Consider the following 12,782-nt stretch of genomic DNA (forward strand, 5'->3'; position numbering starts at 1 on the left):
TTTCCGGTATTTCGTTGAAGATTTTGCATCTGTGCTCGTCAGAGATATTGGCCTGTTGTTTTTTCTTGTTATGTCTTTGTTTGGCTTTGGCATTAGGGTAATAGTGGACTCATAGAATAAGTTTGTAAGTTCCTTCCAAATAAATTTTTCCTCTTCAATTGTTTTGGAAAAGTTTAAGAAGGATTCTTGTTACTTTGTCTTTAAAAATTTCGTAGGCCTCAGTCAAAGAAGCCTTCTGGTCCTCAGTTACTTTTTTGTTGGGATATTTTTGATTACTGATAGAATTTTCTTTCTTGTGGGTCTTATCAGGTTGTGTGTGTGTGTGTGTGTTTTTTGTTTTTTTTTTTGTTTTTTTCTTTTTCCAGATTTTCTTTCCTTTGATGATTCAGTCTTGGTAGGTTGTATGCTTCTAGGAATTATGTTTTTTCTAGGTTATCCAATTTGTTAGAATATTTTTAGAAAGATTTTTTATATTTTTGTTGAAATTCTCACTTTGTTCATGTATTGTTTTCCTGAGTTTGTTGAACATCTTCATGATAGTTATTTAGCATTCTCTTTCAAATATTTCCTATACCTCTGTTTCATTGGGGTTGGTTTCCAGAGATTTATCTTACTCCTTTGTTTGGCCCATGTTTGTCTGATTCTCCGTTTTCCCTAATTCTTTGTGTTGGCTTCAGTGCATTAGAAAAGACAGCTACATTTTCCAGTGTTCATGGACTGGGATTGTACAGGAGAACACCCTCACCAATCATCCTGCTTGGAGATTCCGAGGGCCTCTCTAACCCACTCTGTATGTGTCTTTTCTGAACTTCTGCATATATATTGCCAATCAGAGGGATTTGCTGGGTTCCTTCTCCCCCGCCCAGGAATTTATAATCTCTTTCTCCCTTTTGTGTTTATGTGCTGTATCATGAGTCTTCTGGAGCCCATGGCATAGCCCAGCTCTTTTTTTTGTTCACTCTGGCCCCCAGGCACCTAAAGTATGCTAGTCCCATCTGTGCTTCAAACCGTTTCCTACAGAAACCATTCTCCAGGTAACCTCTTGCAAAGTTGGAACATTTTCACAGTCCAACTGCCTTCCCTAGGGAAAAGCTGGGATTTGGGGATGTTGGGGATTCTACCTGCTTACTCTGTACTGTACTGGGGGAGGGGCTGTTGTGAGCTCATGCTTGCTAGTCCAAACTTCCACTTTTGATTTCAGCAACTGCCAACCTGGGCCCTTTGTTGTTAGACCTCAAACTCAGGCAAGACAGAAAACAGTCTCTTGTGCAGGTTCCAGAAAAGTTAGAATGTTGGATGGACATTCCAGTCATTTCCTTCCCTCTCCAAAAAGAAGCTGGGAGCTGAGGGTTTCCTATCATGTGGTGCTGTACTGGGTCCATGGGAGGGGAAGAATTATGGCAAGAGGATACCTCAGATTTTTCTGCTGACTTTGATACAGCTGGTTTCATGCTCTCCTATAGTGCAGGAGACCCTCAACTGGTTCCTGGATTTCTCACAAAGGGAATTATTCCATGTATTATTGAATCAATGTGTCTATAGTGGGAAGGAGGGCCCAGGGCTTCCTGTTCTGTCATCTTGCTGACATCATTTTCTCCAAGACTTTTTTTTTCACTTAAAACTGAAAAAGAACTTAAATGAATGATAGGAGAAACAATTTACATGATGGACCAGTAATCAAAATGGCATAAGGCTCTTCAGCAGCATCTTTGGAAGCCAGAACAATGCCACTGAATTCTGAGGAAAATTATTTTCAGCCTAGAATTCTGTACTCGACTGTCATTATAAGGGTAAAATAAAGATGTTTTCAGTCACACAAGAAGTAAAGTAATCGATGTCCTGTATGCATTTTCTGAGGAAAGTAGTGGAAAATGTTCTCCACAAAAATGAGGAAACTAAGAAAAAGACTTGAGATCTAGGAAATAAAGGGTCCAACACCCAGAGACAAGAAAAATTCCCAGTATGATGGAAGAAATTCTCCGGTTGGCAGCTGGGCAACAGGCTTGGATGGAGTAGGAGAATAGAGAGCGTCGGAAAGGATATTTCTAAGAAAAAGGGAAACATCTATAGATTTTCTGATGTGATTGATTATATTAAAAAATGATTTATAGTTCTGTCAGTTTGTGATACAATAGTGAGAGGTACTTAGCAAATGAAGCAAAAGAAAAACGACAAAAAATTAACTCTAAGGTAGAAAATTGCCAAAGAAGGGAAATCTAAGGGTAGTACATGGATTATTTTAATTTAAATGGAATACTGTAAATACTTTATTAAATTAAATGTAATTTTATTTTTTACATTATTTTAAAAAATTGTAAAAAAGACATAACAAATCTGCCCTCCTAACCATTCTAAAGTGCAAAATGTTAACTATGCCCACATGTTGTAGAACAGGTCTCTAGAACTTTTAAATCCAATATAATTTTAATGAGTATGTAATATTTAATTGTAAGGATATATCCTACTTTGTTTTTACAGCCTTATATTTTTGGACACTGGATTCTTTCTAATATTTATTACAAGGCTAAATGTTATAACTAGATCTTTGCCCTTCGCTGGTTCTTCAAGTTAAATACCTGAATTAAAGGAGGTATACATTTTTATTAAAGCCTAATCTTATGCAAATATTTGTTTAGTCATCTTAACTGACTCTATGCATTTCCTTCTGAGTGGTGATTTGCTGTCCAGAAGCCTAGAGCTTTTGATTTAGTTGTTCTTGGGTAAGGTCTGGACATTTGTATGTTCAGAATCTTCATAAATGTTTAGGAATTATTTCGTAAACATTTAACATAAGCAAGTACTATGGAAAATGTTTGCTTGGATAGTCTGTATGGAAGATATTTGGAATGTAGACCATTTTAACCTAATAAACATTTTTTTCTGCAGGAACGAATGATCACACACTTTGAAAGGTCCAAAATGGAGTAAGGAATGAGAAGATTTGCAGTTGAAGATGGCTACTATCAGGGAAGAGATCAGTATCTCTGTCAGTCTTCTGTACTGCTCCATGGGATTAAAGGAGGCAATGACATCCTGATCTGTTCCTTGATCTTTGGGCATTGGAATTGGCAAGAGGTGTCAGAACAAAGAGAACATCTTAGTGAAAACAAGTTCATTGAATGAGAAAAATCTACAAGCTTCTTATTTACAACACTGATGCCCCCTTTCCTCACAGACTCTGACATGGATGTTCATGCAACTTAAGTGTGTTGTTCCTGAACTTTCTGTAATGTTTCATTTTTTTAATCTTTCAAACTAAAAAGTTTAACGTCTTCTAAAGGACTGTCATCAACACCATAATATGTAATCTCCAGGAGCAACTGCCTGTAATTTTTATTTATTTAGGGAGTTACATAGGTGATGGGGGTAATTGTTAACTACCTTTTAATGTCCTGGGAAGTCAAGGTTACATCTTGCAGAGGTTGTTGAGAAAAAAGGGCCCTTCTGAGTTAAGGAGCCATAGTTCTATCAATAATCAAAAGAGAGGGGAAAAAAAAACCTGTTACAGTATGATTTAGATCATTTAAAAAAGCAAAATCAAGTGCAATTTTGTTTACAAATGGTGTATATTAAAGATTTTTCTATTTCAGATGTACTTTAAAGAGAAATATTAGCTTAACTCTTTTGACATCTGCTATTGTGACACATCCCATTGCTGGCAATGTGGTGCACACTCTGACCGAAACTTTTAACTACTGTTTTGTAAGCCTCCAAGGGTGGCATTGCAGGGTCCTAGACATTGTTTTGTTTGCCTTTTTGCAGAGAGGTGCTCCATGTGCTGTGATTGAGAACCGTGCTAGAGGAACTGTAATGCTTCAGAAGTGGGTGCTTATACAAAGGAAACAGGTCCTGCTGGCTTAATTTAAACAGTTATTGCATGAAGTAGCTTGGAGGCCCTGGACTGCTGCTTTTTCTTTAGGATGGACTATTCTGGTAGCTGGTATTGGGTTAGAGGCTGTTTATAAAGGACGTCACGAGGTGATGGGATTCATTTGAAGCACTCTATTTCTGTTTTAATGGTTTTATCCAATTTTGCCTTCCCAAGATTTTTGTTCTACATAAAAAGTTCATGCCACTTTTTAATATAAAAAATTTTAACAAAAATTAATATCTGTTTTATTTTTTTCCAAACTTTTTGTTTTTCTCAAACTCATGAAAAAAAATTTTCTATGACTTTTATTCTAGATTCTTACTTTCTGTTAAAACCAATGACCACATGACCACAATCTTCACTAACTTATACTGCAGTGAAAGTTGTTAACCCTTAAATCGTTTCTCTACAGCTCTTTGCTCTGGTAATTTTAAAAATTTCCTAGGAAGTATCTCTGAGGAACAGCAGTCTAACAACTGACTAGATTCTCATGCTAACTCATTAGGCAAAGGGTGGTGGTATTGTTGTATGCTGCTATTGCATATTAAAACTTAGCAGATGAGTAATAGTTATAATGCAGCAGGATAGTTGGTGAAATATTTTTTGAGGCTGGTTTGATACTCTCTTGAGACTAGGAAAAAAAACCCATTGTGTTAAGCAGGAGTATATAGTAAAAATTCTATAGCCTGGGCCCTGATAATTCTGCTCATCACCTTCTGTATTGCTGGGAATGGATATGGTGTGTCATTTCTTAGGACAGGTTCAGAAGGAATTTATAGTTTTACACTGATCTGTTAAATTAGGGTTTATATTGTTTATTTTGGTTTTGGGCCTGAACTAAAAGTACTAGAACTTCCAGCACAACAGCTGGTAATTTTTAATTTTCAAGCAGGTAATCAGCTTCTGTGGTGAAAATCAGCTATAACAGGATTTGTTTACCAATTTTTGTGTTTCTGATTACTTGAAAGTGTACTTTCACTTGATTATCAGAATAGCATTTGGTAAAGATGGACAAATATTCCTAGTTTACACATGAAGAAACTGACATTGTGTAAAAATAAAATGACCAGGACCAGTTTTTTTTTTTTTTAACTTCATATCATAGACTTACCCTTTTTCTTTACATTTTTGCTTTAAACCCAAATGCTTAATTTTTTGACCAATCTGATGTTTTCCTAGGAGGAAATTACCAGACAGATCATTCTTGGAGCCCAAACTAAGTTTTGATTTTTAAGTCTTCAAGGGGAATACTAGGGTAACCTCAGACAGTACAGGTCCCAGGTCTTATAGAAGAGCCGTAACACCTTCCTAAAATTAGTATTAGTGTGTAAGACAGAGCTTGGGGAAGTTGAATTGGTAGGAATGTGATCCATCAAATTAAAAGGAGGCTTATTTCACTGACTTCCAAGAGTTAGTGAATCATCTCTTGCTGCCTAAACTCTTGCTACTCAAAATGTGGTCCAGGGACCAGCAACATCTGGGAGATTTTTGGTGCTCAGTTGAGCGTCTTACTCTGGTCCTTCTGAATCAAAAGATGCATTTCAACAATGTCTCTACGTGATTTGAATGCACATTAAATTTGAAAAGCATTGGCCTCAAGTGGTGGTTCTCAATCGGTGATTTTGCCTCCCAGAGGACATATGGCCAAGAGATATTTTTGGTTATACCTCTGTGGGGAAGTTACTACTCACATCTGGTGTGTGGAGGTTAAGGATGCTGTTAAAACATCGTACTTTGTACAGAGCACGCCCCCTCCCCCAACAAGAAATTATCCTGCCCTATTTGTGGGTAGTGCTACCGCTGAGAAACCCTAGCCTAAAACTGTGGTTTTCAAGCTTTTAAGTGCACGGACTCTTGGTGGTTCTCAAGCTTGTAAGTGCATGGGTTTGTTAAAACATAGATTGATGTTCCCCTCCAGAGTTTCAGATTCAGTAGAACAGGAATGGGCCTGAAACTTGGCATTTCTAACAAGTTCACGGGTGGTGCTGATGCTGCTATTGCTGCTCCTTTAGAACCACTTTGAGAGCCACTGGCCTAGAACAACCTTGAAGGTAAAAAGGTAAGGTGCTTGTACTAATTGGGATAAAATGGTAATACTAAAGCTGCCATTTATTGAGAGCTGAGATTGTGTCAGGTGTTGCTAAGCGCTCACGACACTAGGTCACAGGTACTTAATACAAACCATTTTGTAGATTAGGAAAGTAAGGCATCAAAGTACTACATTTTCTAAATCCCAGCTAATTTGCTAACTGGTAGATCTCCGTCTGAGGTCTGACGCCAAAGCCCGAATTTTTAACCATCATGCTCACTGCCTAAAACAGTTCTAAGATTAAGAGGTTGTTCTTTCTATGGTAAACCCAAGGCTACTCGAGATTAAGTAGTTCTCAATCCAGAGTGACGACGGCGACTCAGAAACCAGTAAATTCCTAGAGTGCATCGGAAGGAGGAGGCGGGACTTCGGCTGCGGAAGGGGCGGGCCTAACCTGCAGGAAGTCCGGGGTTGATGATGGCTGTGTTGTTGACCGGCCCGTAGCGGCGAATCCTGGCCGGATCCGCATTTGCCCTTAGCCCAGCGTCGTTCCGGACCCCAGACCGGCCCGGCACACTCTGGGCGAGACTGCGGCGGCGACTCTCCCCTTGCCGCCATGCACGACGCTTTCGAGCCAGTGCCGATCCTAGAAAAGCTGCCTCTGCAAATCGACTGTCTGGCTGCTTGGGGTAAGCCGAGAGGCCGCGCGGGGTCAGCGCAGGAGCGGCCCAGATCTCTTGTGAGGCCGGGGGCGTACATCTGTGTGGGCTTCGGTTGGATGCTACCTGAGAGGGGCTTGGGATGAGGGCGGGCAGAGAGATGGCCACCGTCTATAGACATCGATGTCTATGAGGCGGCCTGAGTGATCCAGTGATCCAGTCATTTAGGGGAGTTCGACTTGCCCTTGCTCCCTGTGCAGAGTGGGAGGACGAGCTTTCCTTTTTAATTGTGCTCAGCTTTGGCCCGTTTTAATTCCCAAGAAGTGTTCATTTTAGAGGGCCAAAGCTGTAAGAAGTTCTTAGCCTGCTAGGGGCTTGAAGTTGTCCAGATGATTGTGGGGTTTTCTAGATGAAAGTTAACCCTGGTTTTGGGGGCATTGAACAGGTTAACAGCATATGGCTTATTTTTCCCTTAGTAATCACTCGTTCACTTCTCATTCCTGTAGGAAACTCATGCAGTTACGCCAACCTTTGACTCTACCCAGGTGGTTGATTACCTTGTATCCAAAGCGTCCAAGTTACCTAATTGTAGGTAGGAGAGTTTCCAGATTACCATGAAACCTAACCCATAAAAACTTGCATAGTCCTTTTGGGATTGACTAGTGCAGAAAGTAGGGACAGACATCTCTTGTGTGCTCTGAAATACAAATGAAGGTTTCGGGGGTAAGGATGAATATTGTGCTCTTATCTATGAGTGACTGATCTGATAACTGCCCCCCAAAGACCAAGGAAATCATTTCTAACTTTTCTCTTAATGTTTAGGTCCTAGAAATCAAGGACCATAAAAATGTGACTCACATCTCTTACTCAGATCTTATATTGATCTAGATGGGTACCCATAATGGGCCTCATGGAATCTTGGTGGTGTCTGATATCCCGTTCGTCAGCAGTTCAGTGTCACCCAATCATCCTTGCAGGGTTCTTCATGACTTCTTCAGTAGGGTTCTTTCACAATGAATTTTCATGTTAATGTGCACCCCTTCTCCTTCACCAGCTCTAGGTGTCATTAAAATCACTCCTCCACAGTAAGCTGTTCTAGTCCTTTCGGTTAAGAGGAGAATCCTACTTGCTCCAAACATCTCAAGAAAACCAATTTCTGTCATTAAATGCTCTCATTAAACATTTAAATAGAGGAGGAGAAATTTTTTTTAAGTGAAAGACCTGACACTGCATCAAGGGATTCATTCCCCCAGTGCTTCATCAGATATGTGTATTACGTGCCTACATGGGCCTTTCTCTCTGCAAGGGACAGTAATACAGTGATGAACATGAGACAATGCCTGTGCCCCTAAGATACACATTGGGGGACAAAGACATGTGAACAGATTATGATACTAGAGAAAGATGTTGCATATTATTGCAACATGGTGGGGGGTACCCAACTCAGCTAAGGACATATGTTTCTGAAAGAGATTAATGCAGCTGTTGCCACACTTGACTTAGCTCATCAGAATCCTTGACTCTGATCTCCTGTTGGACCATTAGCACATAGTTCTCCTAGACTCTCACCAACTCCACTGTCACAGTAAAGATTCCTTGCACCTGTGGTTTTTCAGGAACACAGTTTTGAAACGATAGGTAGCTTTTGGCCTTCTTTGATTACCCACCAAACAGGAGAAATGCTCTTTGCTTCCTAAGGTGTTTTTGTATATACTGGGTTAAAAGAGGCCATTTACTGCCTCTTGCTTCAAAAGTGCTTTATTTCCAGATTTGTGCAGCAGTAATTATTGCTCTTTCTAGTCATTATCCCTTTTACCTTTGGATGGAAAGTTTATCCAGGAACCTCCAGAGCCAGGTCACACAGGGCAAAATAATATTTGAGGTGTAACTGTCTTAGAGACAATATACTCTGTCTCCTAGGAAATAGAAATCAGGAGAACATGATGAGGGTGATTTCTTTCTAAACTGCAAACTTGTATAATCCTGCTGCTTTTTCAGCATTTTCATTTGGATGTCTAGGAGCATAGCAGAAACAGTTCTTGATTCCTCTCCCCTCAAACATGCCTGTTCTCCTGTATCTTACCTTTCAGCAAGTGGTGTTTCTACTTACCTCTTTGACTAAGGCCAAAAGCTTTGGAATCATTCTTGACTTCTCTCATTCTATTTTACACTATATCCCATCTATTAGCAAATCATCCGTGTTCTATCCCTAGAATAAATCTGAAATCCAGCCATTTCTATCTTGATGATTACTACTCTTGAAGGCATCATCATCTGTCACTTGAATTACTGTAGTAGTCTTCTCATTGATCACCCTGTGTTTGCCTTTATGCCATTTTCAGTTTTTATCTACGAGCTAGAGTGAAACTTTGAAAACCTAAATCTGATTCTATCCGTCCTCTGCTCACAACCCTCCCATCGTAACACATCACAACTAGAATAAGTTCCAAAGTCTTTACCTTGTCTGGAAACATCTGACATGATCAGGCCCTGGTTATTTCCCTGTCTCCTGTACACTTCTCACTCCTTTCTGGCACCAGTCACACACAGCCTTCCTTGTTCTATCAATGCACAAAGTACATACCAACCTCAGGGCCTTTGCACTTGCTCTTTCCTCGGCCTGGCACTCAGTTGCCTCAGCATATGTTTCGTTCCTCATTCCACTCAATTCTCTGCTGAAATGTCACCCAAATCAGCAAAACCTTCCCTACGTATCCTATATAAAAGAAATTGACATATCCACCAATGTGCTGTTTTCTTAGCCTTATCTTCTATTCCTGGATCGCCATCTACTGTTATTTTATGTATTATTATTGCCTCTCTCATCCACATTAGAATGTAAGTTCCCTCAGGGCAGGAACTTTGTTTTCTACATTGCTGTATCTGCAGTGTCTAAAATGTTTCCTGATTCAGTGGGTATTCATTAAATATGTGTTTAATGAATAATGTTGATATAGTAATAGCTTGCAGTTGTTGAATGCTAATCTGTATTAGGCTTTTGTAAAATAAAAATTCCATTTTATGGAAGAAGGATCTGAGGCTTAGAAAATTTAACAAATTATTCCAAGGTCACATGTCCTGTAACTCATGTCTGATTCTAGAGCCTGGTTCCTAAACTTGAATGTATATTCAAAGCCTGTGAAAAATGCAGATTTCATGTGTATCTGTATGTGTATATATAATACGTAATTATATTTTCCAGAGAAACAATGGTAAGATAAATAAAAAATTACTAAAATGATGCCCATGGCAGAAGAGAGAGGAAAAGATAAAATGGGTGATGATAGAAACTAGACTTTTCATTGTTTTAGCTTTGGAACGACATAAATGTTTCATAAAAACAAATAACAAAATTTTATTTTATTTTATGTTTTTTTTAATTTTTATTTTTTGAGACTGAGTCTTGCTCTGTCACCCAGCCTGGAGTGCAGTGGTATAATCTTGATTCACTGCAACCTCTGCCTCCTGGGTACAAGCCATTCTCGTGCCTCAGCCTCCTGAGTAGCTGCAATTACAGGCGCATGCCACCACACCCAGCTAATTTTTGTATTTCTTTTTAAGATATATATATATATTTTATTGCACTTTAGGTTCTGGGGTACATGTGCAGATCATGCAGGATTGTTGCACAGGTACATACATGGCAATGTGGTTTGCTACCTCCATCCCCCCATCACCTATATCTGGCATTTCTCCCCATGTTATCCCTCCCCGACCTCCCTAACCTCCGCTGTCTCTCTCCTATTCCCCCCAACAGACCCCAGTGTGTGATGCTCCCCTCCCTGTATCCATGTGTTCTCATTGTTCACCCACCTATGAGTGAGAACATGTGATGTTTGATTTCCTGTTCTTGTGTCAGTTTGCTGAAAATGATGGTTTCCAGATTCGTCCATGTCCCTACAAAGGACATGAACTCATTGTATTTTATGGCTGCATAGTATTCCATGGTGTATATGTGCCACATTTTCTTTGTCCAGCCTATCACTGATGGGCGTATGGGTTGGTTCCAGGTCTTTGCTTTTGTAAACAGTGCTGCAGTGAACATATGTGTGTAGTAGAGATGGGGTTTCACCAAATTGGCCAGGCTGGTCTCGAACTCCTGAACTCAAGTGATCCGTTCACCTCGGCCTCCCAAAGGGTTAGGATTACAGGCATAAGCCACAGTGCCCAGCCAACAAAATTAAATTTTAAAATGTAGATTTCAGGGTACCACCTGAAAGACATTGAATCTGAATCTCCATGTGCAGGGTTCAGGAATGTGCATTTTTAATAGGTCCAGGTGATTCAAATGCAGCTAACTGGGGGCTTATGCTCAAATGAGAAGCACTGTTATTTGCCATGTTACCCAGTGAAGGGAAGTGACTACTATCTTATTCATCTCTGTGTTCCCTGCAGTGGTCAGCATTGGGCCAGAAATGGAATTTATTACATGAAGTTGGACCGTATTGCACTGTTGGAAGGAGCTTCATTAGGGTAATTATGAGCAATAGGGCCTAACCCTCCTTCCCAAGAGGAATTAAGTCCAACCTTGTGGGTCACGGGTAGGCCATCAGGAGTTTTCCAGGGCTGATACTTGCTTTGCTTATGTCTCCGTTATGTGTTTGCATAGTATGTCCCGCTTTCTGTTGTGTTACTGTATTGAGTCTCAGAAGGGACTGTCCACCTTATGCTGCGCTTGCTCTGCAGGCTTCTCGTTCTCTGTGTTGTGTGGGCACAGCTGTGTTAAATAATGTGTCCTAGAGAGTGAAGGATCCAATATGGAACAGGTCTTCTGCCTAATGGCACATTTAAACAATCAGATTGATTTAAAAGTTTTCAGTGGGCCGGGCGCCATAGCTCATGCCTGAAATCCCAGCCGAGGCAGGCGGATCACAAGGTCAAGAGATCGAGACCATCCTGGCCAACATGGTGAAACCCAGTCTCTACTAAAAACAAACAAACAAACAAAAATTAGCCGGGCATGGTGGCATGTGCCTGTAGGTCCAGCTACTCGGGAGGCTGAGGTAGGAGAATTGCATGAACCCAGGAGGTGGAGGTTGCAGTGAGCCAAGATTGTGCCACTGCACTCCAGCCTGGCGCCTGGCGACAGAGCAAGACTCTGTCTCAAAAAAAAAAAAAAAAAAAAAAAAAAAGTTTTCATTGAATTTAATCTATCAGATGACCAGTAGAATAGACATTTGATTTTTCTTTTTTGTGAGACAGTTTTGCTCTTGTCACCCAGGCTGGAGTGCAATGGTGCAATCTCTGCTCACTGCAACCTCCGCCTCCCAGGTTCAAGCAGTTCTGCCTTAGCCTCCTGGGTAGCTGGGATTACAGGTGCCTGCCACCACACTTGGCTAATTTTTTTTTTTTTTTTTTTGAGATGGAGTCTCACTCTGTCACCTCTGTCACCCAGGCTGGAGTGCAGTTGTGTGATCTTGGCTCACTAAAGTCTCCACCTCCCAGGTTCAAGCGATTCTCTGCCTTGGCCTCCCAATTAGCTGGGATTACAGGCATGTGCTACCATGCCCAGCTAACTTTTTGTATTTTTAGTAGAAACAGGATTTCACTGTGTTAGCCAGTAGGGTCTCGATCTCCTGACCTCATGATCTGCCTGCCTCAGCCTCCCAAAGTGCTGGGATTACAGGTGTGAGCTACCATGCCTGGCCTAATTTTTGTGTTTTTTTTAGTAAACACAGGGTTTTATGAGGTTGGCCAGGCTGGTCTCAAACTCCTGACCCTCTGGTGATTCATCTGCCTCAGCCTCCCAAAGTGCTGGGATTACAGGCATGAGCCGCTGCACCTGGCCCCTAAACATTTGATTTTTTTAAATGTATTGGTGTGTTTAGTTTGGGTTCACAAGAAAAAAAAGTAAATAAATTTTTAAATATCTATTGACAAACATTTCAATAAAAAATGGAAAATAGACTCTTGAATGCCGTGTTTAGGAATTTGACTTCTATTTTGATAGTGTAGCTTCACAGGATTTTTTAAGCCCCATTGTGACAGCATCAGAGATCTACTCTTAAGATAACTGACAGCAAATGTGAGAGTGCACAGAGTGAACAAGACCAGTTGAAACTGTCACAGGGGTCCCTGGAGAGACTCTACAGGAGGAGGCTATCAAGAGGTACCATTAGAGGTAAAATTGATAGACGTTGGCCAACTCAGGGGAAGCTGAGGCAATAAAAAGAGATAAAGAAAAACAGGAACTGGTGGGGATTTGAGATGCAAAGTGGAGAGA

General features: G+C 40.6%; 2 protein-coding genes across 9 annotated transcripts in view; both read left to right on the plus strand.

The window, feature by feature from the left end:
• Positions 1–4,108, plus strand: part of TMEM87A (transmembrane protein 87A) — a 57,932-nt gene extending 53,824 nt beyond the window's left edge. For all 8 annotated transcript variants that reach the window (XM_010339588.3, XM_074393812.1, XM_074393811.1 and 5 more), the window contains one exon: positions 2,887–4,108. In XM_010339588.3, the coding sequence (XP_010337890.1) occupies positions 2,887–2,928 (42 nt within the window). In that variant the 3' untranslated portion in view covers positions 2,929–4,108. The remainder of the gene's footprint in view (positions 1–2,886) is intronic.
• A 914-nt stretch (positions 4,109–5,022) lies between these two features.
• VPS39 (VPS39 subunit of HOPS complex) overlaps positions 5,023–12,782 on the plus strand; it is a 62,294-nt gene continuing 54,534 nt past the window's right edge. The window contains exon 1 of the mRNA XM_003928958.4: positions 5,023–6,589. Within this exon, the coding sequence (XP_003929007.1) occupies positions 6,517–6,589 (73 nt within the window). The 5' untranslated portion in view covers positions 5,023–6,516. The remainder of the gene's footprint in view (positions 6,590–12,782) is intronic.

This window comes from Saimiri boliviensis, chromosome 2, assembly GCF_048565385.1.
Source record: "Saimiri boliviensis isolate mSaiBol1 chromosome 2, mSaiBol1.pri, whole genome shotgun sequence".
Classification (NCBI taxonomy): domain Eukaryota; kingdom Metazoa; phylum Chordata; class Mammalia; order Primates; family Cebidae; genus Saimiri; species Saimiri boliviensis.